At 34.0% G+C, this 20,066-nt stretch overlaps 2 protein-coding genes across 2 annotated transcripts; one reads left to right on the top strand and one right to left on the bottom strand.

The window, feature by feature from the left end:
* Nucleotides 1-1,064: 1,064 nt before the first annotated feature.
* On the top strand, nt 1,065-8,148 carry LOC135696466 (RING finger protein 122). The gene is made up of 6 exons (XM_065215862.2): nt 1,065-1,646; nt 3,445-3,472; nt 3,859-3,912; nt 4,723-4,802; nt 5,970-6,101; nt 7,827-8,148. The coding sequence occupies exons 1-5, from the start codon at nt 1,549-1,551 to the stop codon at nt 6,082-6,084; spliced, it is 375 nt and encodes a 124-aa protein (XP_065071934.1). The 5' UTR covers nt 1,065-1,548; the 3' UTR covers nt 6,085-6,101; nt 7,827-8,148.
* LOC135696461 (cilia- and flagella-associated protein 58) lies at nt 6,511-18,209 on the bottom strand. Its single transcript, XM_065215855.2, has 20 exons — nt 18,097-18,209; nt 16,975-17,049; nt 16,408-16,623; nt 15,722-15,870; nt 15,446-15,518; nt 14,891-14,974; nt 14,361-14,555; nt 13,348-13,485; nt 13,036-13,195; nt 12,637-12,719; nt 12,003-12,095; nt 11,688-11,885; nt 11,149-11,211; nt 10,319-10,712; nt 9,571-9,688; nt 9,058-9,169; nt 8,111-8,188; nt 7,541-7,687; nt 7,034-7,167; nt 6,511-6,768 (listed from the first exon to the last, which is right to left on the bottom strand). The coding sequence occupies exons 1-20, from the start codon at nt 18,112-18,114 to the stop codon at nt 6,648-6,650; spliced, it is 2,649 nt and encodes an 882-aa protein (XP_065071927.1). The 5' UTR covers nt 18,115-18,209; the 3' UTR covers nt 6,511-6,647.
* Between the last annotated feature and the right edge of the window lie 1,857 nt (nt 18,210-20,066).

The raw sequence follows: 20,066 nt of genomic DNA on the forward strand, positions 1-20,066 counted from the left end.
TTTTAGAGATTCTTGCTAGCTTTGCTGCTTTCAGTGGAGCTGTTATTTAGTTTCTGAGACATTTTTAGCCTTGAAATTTGTCTGCTTTCTTACTACTTTCTCGTGCAATGAAATTAGATGCAAAGGTAGGAACGTTTCCATGGCTGATATCGAATTTCAATATTTTTCTTGTATATATACGATTAATAGATAAATTTCAGCACTGTTTATATACCGATAGGCTGCCGGTTTACAAAATGAAAAGACCGAAAGAAAGTACTAAAAACAATGTATTAACTAAAAAGCATAATGTTTTTAATTAGCGATGCTAGATAAATTGTTTCTAGTGCCAAGGTCACCCATTTCACCAGTAGAGTCAACATGTTGACGGGACCTAGAACCTCTAACGCAAATTAATTACTGCAGTTCAAAATAAACAAAAACTTAGTTTTCTGCTGACCCACGCAGAGGTTTCACTGAAATTTTAGTGATGTTTTTTTGCAATTAGTTTCGACACGTTGAAAAAATCTCCTTGTTTCGATGTTTCGAATTTTCATGTTTTTGGTTAAATTTACAAAATATGCAAATAAAGCCTTTTGTGTGCTTATCCTATAATGTTTTGCCAGTGGCGGATCAATATTTTATTAGTAAAAACCGGGGACAAATTTCATCAAGCTTTGACGTAGTTCTTTCATTCGTCCAATTATTATTTCTAGTGTTCCATCATGGAACTTCCATGTATGAGTGCTGGGTAAATTTTTATGAAGGAGTTGATATCTATTGACAATTTTAGACTAGTTATCGAGTCCAAAGAGATTGGTCCATGTTCACTTGAAGGCATTGATACCACTGTCTAGACAAGTATGACAAAACATGCTTTTATTATTGGTTTGTTCTAACCATTCCTATCAAAGTTATAAACTGTTTTGAAAATTTAAGGGACACTGCGCTTTTTACCTATTCTAACCATAAATTTGATTAATCTTCTTGTTACATTTTATTTAAAAGTGCACTTGTTGATAACGAAACCGTGAGGTCTAATAAAGTTTTTCCCTGCGTAAACATGAATACGGTTATTACCATAAGTTGAGGGAACACCTTCAGGATACCCATTGCTTATCATGAAATACTTGACCATTCTATCAGTCTGGGACGCTTTTAATTACCTAATCTTAGAATATTATTTTTAGATATTATTTTATGCTTCATTTCTATCAACAGTTATAAGCAGTGTTGTCGAGAGTCTGTTGAAAGCAGATAGAAGAGGTTTTTTTCGAAATGAAAATTGTACATTGGTGCTACTACCTTGAACAATAATTTAACGCGCCTCCTTAAGTTGTTCATAAAATATGGCGACCTAAGCAAGATCTTGTGTACCTTTTCGAGGCCAACGGGGGTAACAGAGTGCTCTTGATCTAACAAATTATTTAGTCTTATATGTTAATGATCTGATATATAAGACCTAAATTTTAGCTGCTTCATCTGAAAGAAGACAAAACTGGAATCTGAGTGTTGGACGGCGGTGGATGCAGAATGATGTGATGATGCCAAGGGTGGAAAGATGAAAGGATGGTCAGTCCATTGACGACAGTCTTGTGCCTGTTTATTACTGGCATGGTTTTAGTCATGTGTTTTGGAATTTGCCTTCTGATAAAAAACTTATGCAGGTAATGCTTATATCGTATATGTATAAATGTAGAGTTCTAAAATGTAGGGGGAATTTGGAAATTTTGTTTTTTAAGATATTTTGTTTTTTGCCAACGCAACGCTAATCAGGCTTCAGTGGTAGGAAGATCGAGGTTTAAAAAACTACTATGATTCTGGCTACATTTCTTCAAGCGATAATGTTGTTGATATCTGAAATTTTTCTTCAAAATATTCCAGCAGAGATTAAAAGGATGCAAATGCAGAATAGGAAAAGAGGAGTAAAAGTACGAAATTGAAAATAAGGAATGTAAAAAGAGAGGATATGGAAGACACAAAGAAAGGACTCACAAATATTTTCAGAGTGAATGTTGATAGGTACCATGTTTAAATGTCATATCAGCAGACCCCAAAACAACTTGCTAATGCAATAAAAAATTCTTGGCACACACAACATGAAGTTGATTGCTACCACTGTGTTACATTTTCATCCCCAGAAAGAGAATGAGATAAGTGCGAAAGACAGAGAATTTCCCTAATTCTGTTGGGGGAAACTAGCATGAATCAGACAGAAAATAGTGTAAGGTTATAGATGGCATATCATCAACCAGTAACAGACAAAGGAAATTTTGGGGTTTTATTTCTATAGTTCAGTGGCGGATCAAGACAAAAATTTGAGTGGGTTCTTATGTGGGCGTGGTCCCATCTTTTTTCCTGGCAACGCCCTTGACTTTTGTCCAAAATTGGGTGACGCCCATTTTTGCTTTTTGATAAGATTCACAATTGTAAGATTTAATTTTAACAAGATATATTATTTCATCTTGATTCCAAGGCAAGTAAAGATAATAAATCTGTAAACCAAACCAGGAATTGTCATTATGAATTCTAAAAGAATGGTTTCGATTTCTTGCCAAACAGAGGTCCTCCATAAATTCTTCTAGCTGGTTACAGCGAGACATAAGCTTACTAAGTGTTGCAAGATTTGAGTGAAGTTCATGCTATAAATATTACCAAATAATAATAAAGACAAATTAATATTAACAAGACAAATTTACACCCAAATCGTCACCAATATTGTCAAAAATGAATAGCGATGGACGAAGCCTATCAATCATATATAGCAAACAAACCCAATTATTAAAAAGTGCAAATTATGACTTATGAAATCATCTTATCCCTTCTCTAAAGTCTGTCATTTTATTTTGATAAAGTTCCCACTCTATAGATATATATAAACAGGGAAGTGAGACATTTCACACTCTTGAAATTTGAACAAAGTACATTCATCTGGGAAGAGAAAATAGGATAGAGAGTAAAAATATAAAAAAATTGCCTTAGAAAAAAAATGAGAGACACAAGCTTCAAAATCTCAGATTCAGAAAATTTTCTGATTAGTGCTCAACTTCTGAAGACCACAGACAACAAGCTTGCCACGCCCATTTTTGTTGGCAATGTTTGGTATAGAAGATGGGCTATATAAGGAAAATCTTGTTAGAAGCAACAGCATGTATTTCATTTCCCCTGAAAATTTAGAAACATTTCTGCAACAGAATTTTATTGCATGCTGATGCTTGGCTTGTGATTGACGTGTCTTAGATTTTAGCACCAGTGTAAAAATATCTGACTGGCTAGCTCCCTGACAATGGGGATTAAAGTCTGCTTGCAGGCTACTTAATGTCAGCAATTTATTATTGTTTTTCATTAGTTATGTTTTCCAACTAATAACTCCTCTTGATTTTTAATTTGGATTTCTAACAAAGGAGCATAGATATGGTAGTTGGTACTGCGGAGAAATATAACCAGGAAACTTTGTTTTCGTAGGTCTTCAAGTGAACCTGGAAAAATAAAGGTGATGCTCTTTGATTGATTCCTTCAGTTGCAATAAAGAATAACCAAATGCAACTATTTCCTGATAATTCAACAACCAATGAATGTTCTGTATAGCATGCTTTGAAAGCATCAAGGGCATTTAGATGCATCTGATTTATTAACAATTAAAGGCTAAATGAATATGCTATTATATACTAAGGCTAAATGATAGTCTCATTAGATAAAGAGTCATTAAATGGGTTATATTTGTCATAGCTCTAGAAGGTCCATATTTTATAGCATTAAATATGAAGACTAGCAGAATAGGTTCAAGAAAGTAAATATGTGAAGACATCTTATGTATATATACTTTAAATAATTCAGACAGTCTGACATATAAAATCTAATAATATTTTCCCTTTATAGACAGCAAAATACAAAAGGAAAGGGTTTTTCAAGCAGGCCACATGCTCTAATGAGGTAATGATACCATATTTCAATATAAAAATGCCAAATATATGGCAAACAGGAAGACTGTGACTAGTTTGTAGTTTTGTTCTTCCCTCTACTAAACTTTATGCCGTAAAGGGGCTGTATCACAAGGGACATCTTGCGCAGCAACGCGCCAGTTAGTGAAAGTTGTTTGGGCGAAACAACCATTGTGTTTTTGTATCCTTGCTCATCATGCAAAGCTTCTTCATTTTTGTATGTTTTATGAAAGGAAACAAATAATAAGGGCTCTTTCTTCAGTCTTATCATCATATATCTTTGGTGAAGGATGGCGATGCAAAAGAGGCTACTTTTACAGCCTTGTTACAGAAACACAAAGGGAGCAGTTAAAAGTAATGGGCCGAGATGACACCAAAAAACCTACCTTAATGGTGCAAATTATGAGCAAAAACATTTTTTAAAGTTTGCAGGGCAATCTTGGAGTGATCAATTTGTTATGCCATTAAATGAAGCTTCATTTCCTTGGCCAAGACCAATTGCTTTACACATTTTCTGTTGATAGTCTGTACAACTGTAGAAATATAATAATTATCTTTTCCATGTTTGTTAATCAATCATATGATGCTGACTTTTAGTTTTTTTGCCATTGATTCATGGGAATATGATTTGCTCTGAAATCTCAAGATGATTTCAAAATAGCATAGAAAGCAGAAACAAAATGTACCAGTAGCATTTTAATTTTTCATGCTAATTTAAAGTTTGGGTGTACAAGAAGCTTTTGTAATTACTGTATGAATTACCAAACTGTCTTTGTTTAACTCGTGGATTTGTTTATTTTAGATGTGTGCAGTCTGTCTGGAAGAATTTGAAGTCAGTGAAAATATAAATGTTTGTCCTTGCACACATGGATATCATGCTCAGTATGTTCAATCACTACCTTTTCTCCTAAAATCTTTAATTTTTAAACAACCACATACTGTCTTCTGAAATTCAAACAGACCGTTGACAAGTGTATTATACATGAAATAAGATTCATATGCTGTAATCTGTTGCAAGTTGTGGGATGAAATGCGCAGACCTCTCACTGAAATATACCCAATGAATTCTATCTTCCGTAATAATCACCTGAAAGGTTACTGAGGGAACAAAATATATACAAGGCCAATTCTACTTTTGTTGGGTAAAATCTGTTTGAAAACTAAAGAGTTTCCAGTTAATATGTAGTCTGTTGTTCTATATTATCCAAAAGCTATATCAAAGTTTGTTTTGGATTTCAGTAAGAATGCAGGACATGTTGCATCCCCTTTTTTAGTCAACACGAAGTCTGGCCCAAGAAAAACTTTGTTGCAAGCCCTCATAAACTGGAGGAACATTTCATTATTTGTTTCAGAATTGTCTTTAACAAATGCAATTGTCTATAGGCCCTGGAAAAGTTAAGAAATGAAATTCTTGCTGTCGAAATGTCTTAATGAAAGCTAAAATTTTAGGAGGTCAATCAAGACATTAGTTGCAGATTTTTGAAAGGCTTTTTCTGATCTAGGTATTATGTTCAGTGAGATGGTTTTATCTATATCAAAGGACTGCTTTACATTTTCAATGTTTTATTATTATAATAAAAAAATTTTGGGGGTCTAAAATGTCATGTAAACTCATTTTTGAGTTTGATTTTAAATGCAAAATATTCTTAAGAAAAATCTTGGCTAATGCTATTTCAATATTAAGAAGCCATCTTTACTCACTAACCCACTAATTTACTCACTAATTGGGAATGGATATTTCTACCAGATAAGATACATACACCTGTCATAATAATACTTGTCACATACTCTAGAATTGTCATAGATATATAAAAGTAACCAGATTAAACAACAAGAATGAATGATTTTATGGAAAAAATTATTTGGCGAAGTTGTTGAATAAAGAAAAACTGTATCAGCAAATCTAAAAACAAAAATGAAAAAGAGCAACATAAAAAATTAAGACAAACTCAGTAAAAAGGTTTTTTATACATATTCATTCAGCATTTTTTATTCATAGCTAACCTCCTTTTATATCTTACCTGTATTGTAATCTTTTATTCATTCCAGGTGCCTGCATAATTGGCTTCAAGTCAAAAACATGTGTCCAATATGTCAAAGTGATCTTCTATTTGCTCAAGGGGAAAATATGCCTTTACTAAGGGTGTATACCATTGATGTATGAAGACCCACCAAACACAGGTAAGTGAACATTGCTTTTTTTATACTATTTTTCAATGCCAGGGTATGTTTGGAGTTTCAAATGAAGAATCTATGTGCTGTTTTTTCAATGGCAAAATCTTTTTGCAGTCTGAAGCTGTGCCTAAGTTTTATATGATGGGCTGTTGAGCAGGTTAAAATTACCTAAAAGTCCTTTCTCTGCTTGTGAGTCAATTATGGATAGACAACAAGCTTTTTGATGATGTGTGTATTTTGTTACCCTTGGCTCTTCATCTCAATTTTGACAACAATGGATTTTGCAGATGTATGTCACAAGAAAAGTTCTATCTTGAGTAAATGTCCAAAAAATTTGTGTTCAATGATAAAGCAATGATTTATGGCTTCTTATCTTAACAACATTGGTCAGAACGTTATACAGGCAAAGAAAGTGTCACTTAAAATTTACATTTCATTCTAAAAATCATACAGCATATGTACATGAAACAAAAACTTTGCAAACACCAAATAGATATATCTAGTTACAATTATTCTATACAAAGTTGTATGCGTTCCTTATCAGCAAAATATTCATGCTGCTAGCTTCTGTGTTTGATTTAAATTAAACCCTCCGCCAGTGAAACGAGGCCCGTCTGTTCGCTGTGGTTGAAACTGAGGCTGAGATGCCTGTTGAATGCTTCTTTCTCTCTCCCTGAAAACGAAAGTCAAAGATTAGAATGCTTTATTTAACAATGAACGCTCTATAACTAAGACATCCCCGTATGAAACACCGTATTTTGGACAAAAAATGTATCATTTGAAGAATCGTTTCATTTCCTCTTCGATATATATATTATGTAAAAAATTAATATATAAGAACTAATTTATGCCAAGAATTAAAATAGCATAACGGCAACGACAAAAGGGTTCTTCTATTGAACACTACTAAATATTTAGAAGAATTATATGTTACATACTTTTGCTGCTGCTCTTTCTTTTTCTGCATGAAATATTTCTTCTTTGCCTCTTGCAATTCTCGAGCCAGCCTTTCAATCTCATATTTGTATTCCTGAACTTGTGCTTCGTACATGTTCAACTCTGATGCCATTGCCTATGGAAGAAAAACGTTTTCAACAACGTGTTTTCAAATTCAATCTGCCAGCGATTATATCCTGTTTGTTTATCATCAGTAATATTCCTCCACGAGAAATTCTGATTCAGGCGTTATATCAGCTGTTCCACAACTGTTGACTCCATCTGAGGCAGCTACAGCATAACGCCATCAGACAAACTTTATGTTTCCCGTCATAGTGGTCGCCGTTCATGCCTACTAACCTTAAATTTAACAACTTCCCGTGATAATTTAAGCTGTGAGACGTTTACTGTATCCTCGAGTACACATTGAGATCGTTATGAGAACATACAGTACGCAAATCAAGTTATGGCAGCTCCAGTATGTGACGTCAAATCTAGATAAGTCTTACCTTCATCTGCTTCGTCTTTTCCTTAGAAGTTGCCTGGTACATGCTTAGTTGTTCGGCCACCTCGGGGCCTGGTTGTCTCGCCAAGATCTGTTTCAATTCCATGTACAGTTTCTCCTTCTCTTTGATTAGCAGCTCTTTTTCAACAACCTAGTGTAATTAATTACCATTATAATGAAATTTAATTATAAAGATGACGAATAAGCAGTTCTTTGTGTCTTTTGAACTTTTCTACTCCATGATGACTTCTTCGTAAAAACTTTAATATATTTTCTAATTTTTGTTACAGAAATTCCCAGTGCCTTAACCTGATTCGTATACCAACAAAGTCTTTGAAATGTTCGACTTTGCCATTTGAAAACAAAGAATTGCAAACACTGCATAACAATATTATTCCGGACGGATGTTGGATAGACATCAGCCATCATGAATGTTTAGGCCAAAAATACTCAATAATAAATTATTTCATATATAATTTTGTATGCATGGTAATGGATTACAGAGTATAATTTTCAGTTGGATGAGAATTTGGAAATTATTGTAGAATTGTATTTGGAATATGTAAATATTTACCTCTTCAGTTTTGGAAATTAGCCGCTTCTGTAATGTTTGGATCTTCTGTATCATTTCGTATGTACTTGGGTCGCTTCCCTAGGTATTATGAGAAATTTTTGTTAGCTGTGCGATGATTGTCAAATTCAGTTCGGACAAAGGAGCCATTAAGATATTTTTCATACAATACAATAGGAGGATGCAGAGGTTGTTTTGTATCTGAGAGCATGTTATCGTAATAGTCTGAGAGAACCTTCAACATGAGTTTTTAAATTTGGGTTTAATCAAACGTATTTATTTGGTTAAATTATGAGCGTTGCTATTGCATTATTAACTGTTAATTTAAGTTCGTTTCGAGTTCTATTCGTGTCAAATGTAAAGGGAAATGTGAATTAACTAATTAAACCTCTCACATAAATTGGAGAAGGGTTTTCTTTTTGGTCTGCTTATTTCAGACGCCGGGAAGATGTCGGGCAGCCGGGCAAGGCACCAAGAAAGTAGCCAAAAATAGCAATTAAAAGAAAAATTCTAAATTTCGCGGGGGCAAGGGGCAACTGCCTCTGGCGCCCATCGTGCTTCGGCATCCCTGTTTTTAAACGATTCGGAAAGATTTCTGCGAAAAAGGATTTTATCAAAATGCCACTCTAGTACAAACTTGATTTTAGGTTAGAGTATAGCTAAAAAGATCTTTTTGTGTCAGGGAATATAAATGCTGTGGCATAAAAATTTGTCTTCTTTCCCCCTTTTTTCAATTAGACAACTGCACACGATATTTATTTAGGATTTCGCCCCTAACGGAATTGGCTTGATAATACCTAACGTATAAGCTTCTGCTCATGTAATACCCTTCAAATAATAAGAGTTGTTCCCAATTTTGGTAATGTTACCTTCCCATTTACCTTCAAGATTTATGTCGTAGTTATACCAGATTTCGTAGTTTTACCAGATATTTTACAAAATGCACAAACCTCCAGTTTTCTCCACCGGTGAATGTTCATTGGGTTCTCAAGTTCTTCTTCCAGCGCTTTGCATCTAGTCCTTTCTCTTAAAAGCTCTCTTTGCATGTTATACACTTCTCGTCTGTGATTATAAATTGTATAGACTCTTTAATATTCAAAATCATTAAAAATATTTTTGTCAACAGACCCTTATTTAAAAATCGCGGAACCATAGATTTCAAAATAACAAACTGAGTCAATACTTTCCTAGTGTCATTTTTCTAGTTTGAAAATTTAACGATTTCATTTTAAATTGACGAAGTGCTTAAAAAGTAGAATTTATAACGAGCCTAAGTTGCTTGCATAAAAAGATTGCGAATCAGTTTAACATAATTTTTTGAGCATACATGTTTCGCTATGCAAGAATAGTTTATCAAAAAGCCAGCAAACTGGATGTGATCGTGCTTTTCGAGAATTAAATTAATTACTTTAACTATGAACTTTGTGTTATTTATTTTCTAATAAAAGTGGTGAAATCTTTACCTAAGCTCTTCGACATTTGCAACACTTTTCGTCAAAATGTGTTTCTCGCGTCTTAGTTTCTTTATCTCGAGTTTGAGAAGCCTGATATCTTCCAGTCGTTGTCGGTATTGTATTTCACCTATAAAGAAAAAAATCGCCACAAATTTAAATATGTTTTTATTTATTAATTTTCTGTTTTCGTAAACGTTTAGGATCGCCTTTTTGCAAGTTACTCCATCAACGTTAAAGAAAATGAAAACAGTCCTCGAGTTGAAATTATAAATGAAAATATTTGTAACAAAATGATCTGCAACTTCATTTGTCAACTTACAATGAAGCCTTTCAAACGACAAAGGTGATAAGCGAAGAAGAAAATAGGATTAAAGAGCCATTTTCATTCCCAACACGGTTTTATCTTTCTTCTAGTCAAAACAGAAAAGTCTTGCGACTGAATTCTTCGGTTTGGTTGAAAAGGAACTTAATGTTTCTAGCATCAAAAAGTGTTTTATTGAACACAGCATCAAAATAATTTTTCAAAAAGTGAAAGCAATTTTACAAAACAACATTTTGCTCTAGCAGACTTGCCTAATTTAAACTCATCTCTGTATGTTCGCAGTCAAATTATAAAGGTAGGCATCGGGGATATACAAATTTGATTTTACCCCATCCTCCTGTTCTCTGAATATACACTTTCTAAACTGTTTAACACTTTATATCATTGAGTTACACGTATATTTAAACCACGAAGGCCCCAAAATCGATGTCTCACCTTTATCCAGAGTACTTTGTTGTATTTTTATCTTCTCATACAAAAGTGCCAGTTCATCGTTCCTTCTCACGAGCTGAGTGCCCAGAATGTCCCTCTCGCTGATGACTTGATCAAGTTCCTTCTTTTGCCTCAACCTTTCAGCGTCGGCTTCAGATATGATTTTCAGCAGCTTCCTCTCTTCTGCCTCTTGTTGCTCGATATAAGCTTTAGACTCCGCAGCCTCTTTCTTCATGGACTGCAGCTCTGCTTTCAATGCGTCTTTTTGTTTTTCGACTTTTTGGTGAATTTGATGCTCCTTCACAAGCGCTGCCTCTTTTGATGTGATCTCCTCCTTGAGCTGGTCGATCTGATGGTTCATTATTTTCAGCTTTCGTTTCATCTCTGTGATTTCATCCTACAATGAATACAGTTAATTTTTCGATGAATGCTCAAATCAAACGAGGTAGAGGACAAAAAACAAAAATTAATTTGATTGCAAATCAAGCAAATCAACTCGAGGACTGTTTTCATTTTGTTTAACGTTGATGGAGTAACTTGCAAAAAGGCGATCCTCAAAGTTTACGAGAAGACAATGTTGCTCGTCTCGCCTTAATTTACAACAAACTTCTAAATAGATTTGGATATTTGATCCATTCTATACCTATTTCCTGAATAAAGACATAATACGACAAAAATTCATGGTAACTTAAAAGTATAAATACACACCATTTTAAGGTGTAAATGTATGTCGTATAGACATTCGAATATGATCACGTGTATATGCCCTAATCATCATGTGGCTTAATTCTCTTTTACACTGCTAAACAAAATGGTTCCATTCAAATACCTACCTGGCATTCAATCAAGTTCTTGCTGTATAAATTCCTGTCACTCCTCACCGCTTCGTATAGGTTCTATAAATAAAAACAGTTATGCATGTTAACATGTTTCAAAAGTAAAGTTGCAATAAATGACAAAAGACGGCCTATTGTTTGTCATCTGTGAAACCCCTTTTTTCATTTGCAGTTGCATCCGTTCCTTTTCATAAAAATATTTTACCTTAATATTGATTACCCAAACTATCATAGATCTTCGCTACGTCGTAAAGGAAGAAACAATTTACCGTGGCCCAATTTCAACGTCTGCATATGTCGCTCATTTTTCACCGAGTGTCACAAATCATTTCGAGTATGAAGGATCCGATTTTTCCCCTAAACCCAGTTTAAAATAAAAACAACTAACAGTCTTGATCAAAAATTTTACATTTCTTCTAGAAGCGTTAAACCCACATCATAATCATTGGATTTTCATAGGTACTTTATGATCGTCATAAGTGGTTTTTTATGTCAACTCGGCTACCTCAACATGCATCTGATTGAAAACTCCTTACCTGCTGCTGTTTAAGTTTTGTGTCTGCTTCAGCGATTTTCTTTTTGTAATCAAAAATCTGCATTTCTCGCACTTTAACATCTTCCATGTGCTGTAGAACCTTTTGAGTCAAATCACTGGCCTCGTTGATGTATCTGTCTCTTTCTTTCTCCAACTGGTAGATGATCTTCCTCTGTTTCTGCGCTTCGTCTTTGTAGTTCTAAACAAGGAGAACCAATCAAGTGATGAAAGAGCTGCTTGACATTTTAATGCCTTTATCATGTTCTAATGAAACGATTTTGATGTTTTAAAACACGAATTGGAAAAAAGCTCATACCTGAATTTCTTGCTCTAAATTCTTTTTTGCTTGTTCATGAAGTCGAACTAAACTTAACTGCTTCTGTGTGGCACCGGCAGCTTTGAGAAGATTCTGGAAAAAGAAGCCAAGTAAATATCAGTGTGAGTAAAGATTTTCGTCAGTAAATTTATGTGTCGGAACATTCTGCAGTTATCAGCTGCTTAAAATTCAAACAGGGAACTTGTATGAGTAGGGAACTCGTCTACGTTTCTGTTTCATGTTGTTGAAAGAAAGTGCAGAGGTAGGGCATCTACAAGGCCGAGCTGGCCTATAAAAGGCGCCTGCAATCTATACTAAAAAACAAAATGAATAGAAGGGAAATGGCTTATTCGTCGCAAAAAGGCCTAGGCCAGTCTTTCTTTAGACAATATAGCTTGTTCCGCCAAGAAACGGATTATAAAAGTGCATAAAAGGGTTTAAGTTAGACTTCATTAGCTATCTTGTTTTGTCTTGGTACTATTCGTTAAAAAGAAATCTAAATTGCAGTGATAAAAAGTAAACAACCATTTCAAAATGAAAAAAACAAAACTAATATCTTTGACAGATATTCTACTTCGTGAAAGCAGTAGGTTACATCTTGGTATTTTTTCAAGGAAATCTAGATATTAAGCACCTTGTTTAAGATGTCTCGCTCTCGAACCAAGTCATCTACAGCCTTCTTGTCTGTTTCAGTTTGTTTCTTGCTTGTCTCTAGCTCTAAAGAAAGAAAAAGTAATCGGTAATTATATTTGATTTAATCATGCTGATATCACATTCACAATTTAAAATTAGTTTCTTGAATTTGTTCATATTATGTTCATATTATATTATATTATGTTGAAAAAGATAAATGCCGCAGGTAAAGAAAATAACATTAAGACAATTTGACAAAACGGCTGAATTTTAGAGCTCCATCATTCTCTGGAAACTTGATGAGTCTCTCAATGATTCATTCCTTATCTCCTTACTAGTTTTAAAATATTGAAACTTTGGCTATTTAATTATATACCATAAATAGCAGCTGAGTTCTTACCTCGTTCCAAGGCACTTATCTGTCCTTTTAACGTTTCCTTCTGGTGTTCAACTTCAATTTTTTGATCTTCAACAGCTCTGAGTTTCCTTTGAATCGCTTCCCTTTGCCTTGTAAGACGAACACTATCTTGTTTCAAATTCCCAATGTCTTCTTCACGTACCTGCAAGTTGGTAGTTTACAATTTAAGGCAACTCAAGGAAAGATATGGAGGGGAATGTGATCTTGGGAGACAACTTTATGGCATATATATAAAAATGAAATGTGAGACTTCAAGAATCATTGATGTAAAAAAACTTGATATAAGACAATTACCTTCAATTCTGCTGCCTTTTGGTTGTTTTCTTGAGCTAACTGTTCTGCTGCAGACAATTGGGCATCAAAATCTTGCTGTAACTTTGTGAGTCTACTGTTCAGCAGCTCAGTGTCCTTTACAGCCCTTTCATTAAGAATCTGTGAAGGAGAAAAATCATATGAGAATCTGTCATATTTAAAGAGGAAAAGAACACAGACACTACAAAAGCAAAAATTAATGGGTTTAAAATGTTATGCACAAAATAAATACGCTGGATTCCAGAATAAATTGGGGGTCTGGAATGAACGAGCTTGGTGAAAAATTTCCAAAATAATTATAAACAAGGTGAATGGCTACTGGTCCCTTTAATTTGGAACAGAAGGAATATAAACAAGACACAAATTTCTTAAATAAGAAAAACATTCATTTCACAATATTATAATAGAAACATTCAGTTCTTGATAATTATGCACTTATTCTGTGCTCTAAATGTTTTCCTAGACAGGCTTTGCTATATGCATTTTGCAGTTTTTTTAAAACATAAGGCTCAAAAATAATAAGCGGAGGGTTAGGAAAAAGGATGTCAGGTGGATTGTTTTCAAAAAAACAAATTAGCAGGGGGTGACATATATTTGGACCTGACAGTAAGCACAAAAATTTCTCTCCATATCATGTTTTTTATGCAAGTCTTTGGATTATTATTTTTGAAAAAAATCAAATTAAATTGCCTGAAATATCAATAATTAAATGCTTCAAACAAGCCCAATAAATTACCCTATATTTTTTTCTTTTGGATACTTTAATATTTGTTAATCTGTTAATTGATGGAAGGGAAAAAGCTCATACTAAAATGTCCTACTAAATTCACCAGTAAGGGAATAATATATATCATTTTGAACATATACAGCCAAGAGTGTATTTGACCATTCAAATTTCATTATGTTGTTGAATTCAACTTCCATTTTTGTCTTCTTCTTAGTGAGAGTGGCAGGGAAAACATGATTAATCTCAGGTTGACTTAAAAAAAACAAACCCTTTGCTCCTTGAGTTGCTGCTCAAGCCTTGAAGTTTCTTCCTGTGCTTTTTGCAACTGGTTTTGTTTCCCTTTCAGGTCAGATTGCTTTGATTCTAATTCAGCTTTGCTCTGCTTCAGCTCTTTTTCTAGCTTTTCTTTTCTTCTCATTTCTCTTTGTGATTCATTGCTTTTCAGCTGTATGTCTTCTTTTAGCTAGAATATGAAAATAATTACTAAAAAAGGAATTCAAAACTCTCTAGTTGGCTACATTGTGATAATACTACTAGAATTATAAATTAATATGGGGGTGTGGATCAAAAATAGGTTCATTTAAAAGCAAACAAGAGGTCTTGAAAGCATAAAATAAATGTTTTGTGGGGACCACTGTTTCTACAGGCTTATGTGTAAGCTGCATTCATGTGGATAGTAAATAAACATTTATTTACAATCCATGAAAGGTATTTTTTCTTATTTGCTTTTCAGGGTTTGTGACTACTATGTCATGCTATGATCACATGCACATATGCATAAATCAGTTTTCTACTCACTTCAGATATTTTCATTTCTGCCTCAGTCACATTTGTTTCAAGTGATTGTAGCTTCGAGGAAGAATGTTGAAGTTCCTCTCTTAGCTAGAAGTGAAAAAACCATTCAAAGAAAAGTTCAAATAAAAAATTAACTGATTTGCCATAGATGTCAATAAAGAATCATACATCCTAGAACATTTGTATCAAGGGTGATGCAATATCTAGACAATATATTTTAGCCCTAAGAATTTTAGGTCTTCTAAATTTTCCTGCTTTTATTTCTAGTTTGTAAGTACTTAACCCAAATTTAGTAAACATCGCATTATTTTGTAATCTTAAGTGATATCAAGGTGACCCAATTTGAGCAACAGATGACAAGGTTTCCAATTCTATTGGCACTGCAAGCCCCAGTTGCAAATAACAAAGTTTGAGAAAAACTCTGTAACTCTAGTTTTGATAGTAGATAGGACAAAATATATATATATAGCTATTTCATTTTAACTGGATATAATTGATATATCATAAAATTTAGCAACATAATTCCACATCAGTGCTAGATATTAACTTGAAGTATACCTTGACAATCTCTGTCAGTTTTTCATCCCTCTCTTTGGTAAGTTCGTCTTTAATCTTCAAAAGTTCTTGAACACTATAAGAAATTTTGCCATGGGCTGAATTACTACTCATTCTAAAGTTACAATTTATAATATAGTGAATTGTACATAAAAAATAATAAGGTTATAAATTTTCATTTTGAAGTATCTAAGAAGCTAACATCAATAGACGGTTTACCAAAAAGCAAGGTTGTAAGACATCTTCAAGCAGCATATAATTGAAGGCATTTTCACTAACCTGTGGTCTTGTCCCATAGTAAGGCCAGCACCTTGCTCAACAAGCTTACTTAAGTTGGCAATTTCAAGTTTTAAGGATTGGATTGTTTCCCTTGCTCTTGTTTCCTTCTCGTGTGCTCCATCAACCATTTTCCATGCCTTCTCTATTTCCTGGAGAAGCAGATGTTAAACTTACCTACAAATATATCTAATTAAAAACTGAAAGCTTAATACAAATAAATTTGGTACTCGGTTAAGGAAAACTTGCAAAGGGTAACTTCTATAATTTCGTGATAGTCCTGTGAAAAAAGGATGCCTGACTAATATTCTCAAATTGTGTTGACTTGGGCTGGCTTCTTGTGTTAACTTCCTGTGCTGGCACATGTAACAAGGGCAGCACATGCAAGACTAGAATAATGTCAGGCTTGAATAAGTACACAAATAATTGTCAGACTTAAGCTAGATAACTTGTGCCAGACTAACATTGTTACATGTAATTTTTTTGTTTAATTTTGGATTAGCAGAGAGTGACTTCATTTTCTTTTCAGTGATTTCAATCCCCAGATTATTTCATAGCATGAAATTTCAGGAAGGAAGAGAAGTCCTATCTAAGAAAATGAACTTTGTAAAGCTAAAATACATTTTCTTTACAATTCTGTAACAAAGTGAATTTAAAAATCGAAATTCATCTTAAAAAATTTTATTTACCTTTTTCAGTGCTACAATTGTATTTTGGTCTTCTTGAGATAATTTCAGTGCTGTAGAGACCTTTGCAGCATTTGCAACAATCTCCCCATTTAACTCCCTGCATTTCTGCATTAATCGTTTTTCACTTTCATGGGATTTCTTTAGTGCTCTGTGTAGCTTTTCATATTCAACTCTGAACTTTTCCAAGCTCTTATCTACAAGCAGCTCACCAAGAACCTTTTAAGAAAAGGATCAATTACTGCAAACTCATACAGCACGCCCATATCATTAGCAAATGCATATGAATCAAACAAACTAAAAAGTTTTTTCAATCTAAGACAAGGTAATTTCTAAGACATCTTAAGAACCTTTCTTGTTTAGGTTACAAAATATTTTTGCTTTTAAGAAGTTTCTTTCTTCTACCTTCAATCAAATCTGTGTCAAATGCAATTGTTCTGTTTTGGATAATAAGAAATATTTCTTTATTCCAGGGTGGTGAGCTATGGGGCTGGGGGGCTTTAGCCTCTGCTTTTATTGTGCTCAATAGCTTGCTTAAACACTCATAGGCCTTTTCATAGACATACAAACCTCTTGGAAATCTCTCTCAAGTGCTTCAAAAGCATTTTCTTCAATTGCTGGTTTCTCTTTGAATTCACTTGTACTCTGAAAACGAGTTGAATATATATATATAAAGTGAACTTGTGTATAAAGATGTGTACACTAGATTTATTTTGCATTTTTCAAATGACTCTTTAGGCTATGGGGCAAGTCTGAGCAGTATAAAAAGTTAGAATGCCGTTGCTTCATTTCTTAAATTCTGTTTTTGGGATTTGTTTGGTAGCTGAGCTACTATACCATACTCAGTCCTTTTCAAATATATTTCGATAAACTACATTTGCACTTCCAACTGCACCACAATAAAATCTAACCTATTATCCACACCAAACTTCCATTGAAGAGATTTTTGCATACCAAAGATCTGTCAAAATTGTCATAATTTTTAGTCTGATGTGCAAGATTATACCTTCATACATCATATAACCGTCTGCATTCATTTTGTTGATCTGCACTGCATAATCAAGATTATCTCCAATATTTTTAAGCATATCTAGTTGGGGACTATTTATAAGCAAATTATCCATAGGAAAAAACTCAAAAAGAGATATCAAGGCCATCTCTCCAGTTATTATTGTGTTTTGGATCTTTCAAGCTTCTATGATTCGGTTTGAATACACTAAATAATATTTTTTGACAAAATTACTAATAAAAGTTAAGAGTAAAAGAAAAAACCAGATGAAATAGGACTAATACAGTAAGAAGGTAATTGATTAGCAACAAGGTACCACCGCTATGTATCTATTCAGAAAGAACACAAATATAAAATTATGATGATTGATTAAAGTACAGCTCGTGTAGGTCGAGTTCTGACTTTGATTTTTAACCAACAATTCCTCAATGAAGAGAAAAGTTTTCTCAAAGCTTAAGTAAATAAATGAACAAAGTCAATAACTTGGAAACATTAGTGATCACAAGCAGCAACTTCACAAATGCGGGCAATCAATCCGTGATGATAGGCCTAAACCTCTAGGAATCGAGCGGTAGGTAGTTAAGAATGTTCGTGTGTTACCTCAGCAGATCCAAGTTCTAGGAAACATCACTGACAAAATGGTACACACAAGACTTTATTTTCACTGAAAAGTATAAAATTACCTCGGTATTGCTAGTCATTTTCCACGGCAAGCTTTCCTTGCGCTCTTCTCACAAATACAATCTCTATTTGATCAGTTCAACTCTGTTTCGTTGTCATGGTTGCACTGTTTAGTACCCAGTCCGTTCGGATCGATAACAGTGAAATTTGAAAACAGCCATAACACCCTTATTGATTTTGCAAGATATCTTCGCTTCGAGGGAAAAATTGATTCGATTGTGCACTTAAATTTTTATATACAGGGTTGGGGGATGTCCATCCGATAGTTTTGGGTAAGAATTTTAATTGCGATCTGATACTTTTGGGTACCGGACCTATACCTTTTTAATACTTATGGGTTCACATAACAATATCAAAAACATGAATAAAAGAACAGATGTGTTTCAACTTATTATTTTAGGAAAAAGTCTAAATTACTTTCACTAGCGGTATCTTATGTGGTATCTTGTGTGACATTGTGTTTTTTGATACTTTTGGGTCCAGATTTTGGCTAATAATTTTGGGTCTGTAAATTTTTTTCGATACTTTTGGGTGAATTTTGATAATATCGGATGGTTTTCTCCGTATAAACCCTTTCTGGTTGACTCCACTGCAACTTGTTCAACTCTTGGAAATTTACAAGATCAAATTTCAAAGTTAATTTTCAGAACATTGTAGTTTCCATGCTAGAAAATTCTTTGTTATGCTGATAAAGAAGTCTTGAATTATATCATTGAGACTGTAAAGCAAGGTAATTACGGGATAATTAAATGTCATTAAACTTAGGGGATAAGGGTAACATTTCAGTAAACTTTTGATTTCACAACATTTATGGTGGTATGGTAGCAGCATTCAATCGTGCAAACATTTTGTATTAATAAGGGCTAATAAGGACTGTTTCAGCGTTGAACGTTAAAAAGAAACACACGATTATCCTTTTGTGCTTTGGCTTGACATTTGTAAACATTTTTAAATTGTAAGGGCAACTTTTGGTTGTTAATTTTGTAATGCTGATTTTGCAACAAAGAAATTACAATGAAGTCTTGACAGCTTCCAAAGAAAACTGCTACGCAGAATGTTTAACATCAAATTATATGGACAAAGTAAAGAATGAAGAAATATATAAAAGATCGCATCAAAAACCCATCACGACCGAATAAAGAGGCGACGTTTAAAGTGGCTTGGACACATGCTACGGTTGTCAGACATAACACCAGCAAAATAAACCTTCAAATAACATCTGAAGAAAACGAAAGGTAACAGAGGAAGATCAAAACATACATGGATTGAATAAATTAATAATGATTTACAGCCAATAGGCAGGACAATGGAACTGAATGAGAACGACTACGGGGAAACAAGTGGAAAAGAACAGTGGCAACTGGCAAGGCTAATGTCTTGAAAGGGGCGGTAAGATCCAATAAGAAGAGAAGAAAATTCCATGTTCTGAGGTACACAGTTTTTTACTTAAAAATTTTCGGCAATGGGCTCAGCTGATACCTATAAAACCCCATAGTTTTCTTTGCACAAGAGTTGCAAACTAGCAAGAAATATATAGATCCACAAGTGCCGTAAATTTAATTTTCTTGATAGGGTATGACTAAATTTTCCGCAATTTCCCATCCCGTAATTTTCCGATGAAATTTAAGTACAAGCTTCCAAGAAATTGATAAGTGTCGATGCAACGATGTTGCTTTGGAAACTTTCGGCACGAAAATGTAACTTATTCGAAAAAATTTCAGAATATGATGGGCCGGTGGCCTATTCCCCTTTGACAATAACGACACTGCGGCGAGAACACCCCTCCGACGGGTGATTGTACTATGATATTCAGAAACTGTAGGTTGGTTATACTTGATACACAGTGGCATGAAAGCATTGTCATCTTGTGTTTAAATGCATATATTCGTTGTAAAAAGCAACGACAACTTTGACAACGAGAGAGCCCACAAGAAAAATTGACAACGATGACAACGAGAGAGCCTAGAATGAG

The sequence above is a fragment of the Rhopilema esculentum genome, chromosome 14 (assembly GCF_057945365.1).
Source record: "Rhopilema esculentum isolate cy_ngs chromosome 14, ASM5794536v1, whole genome shotgun sequence".
Classification (NCBI taxonomy): Eukaryota; Metazoa; Cnidaria; class Scyphozoa; order Rhizostomeae; family Rhizostomatidae; genus Rhopilema; species Rhopilema esculentum.

What these genes read in the sequence shown, in the direction of transcription:
- LOC135696466 (XM_065215862.2), top strand. Translation starts at nt 1,549, where the DNA reads ATGGTCAGTCCATTGACGACAGTCTTGTGCCTGTTTATTACTGGCATG. An exon ending in CTGATAAAAAACTTATGCAG is followed by an intron (nt 1,647 to 3,444) that starts GTAATGCTTATA and finishes TTGTTTTCGTAG; the next exon opens with GTCTTCAAGTGAACCTGGAA. An exon ending in AGGCCACATGCTCTAATGAG is followed by an intron (nt 3,913 to 4,722) that starts GTAATGATACCA and finishes TGTTTATTTTAG; the next exon opens with ATGTGTGCAGTCTGTCTGGA.
- LOC135696461 (XM_065215855.2), bottom strand. An exon ending in TTGAGAGAGATTTCCAAGAG is followed by an intron (nt 16,624 to 16,974) that starts GTTTGTATGTCT and finishes TTTTCTTAAAAG; the next exon opens with GTTCTTGGTGAGCTGCTTGT. An exon ending in AGCGAGACATCTTAAACAAG is followed by an intron (nt 12,096 to 12,636) that starts GTGCTTAATATC and finishes TTCTTTTTCCAG; the next exon opens with AATCTTCTCAAAGCTGCCGG.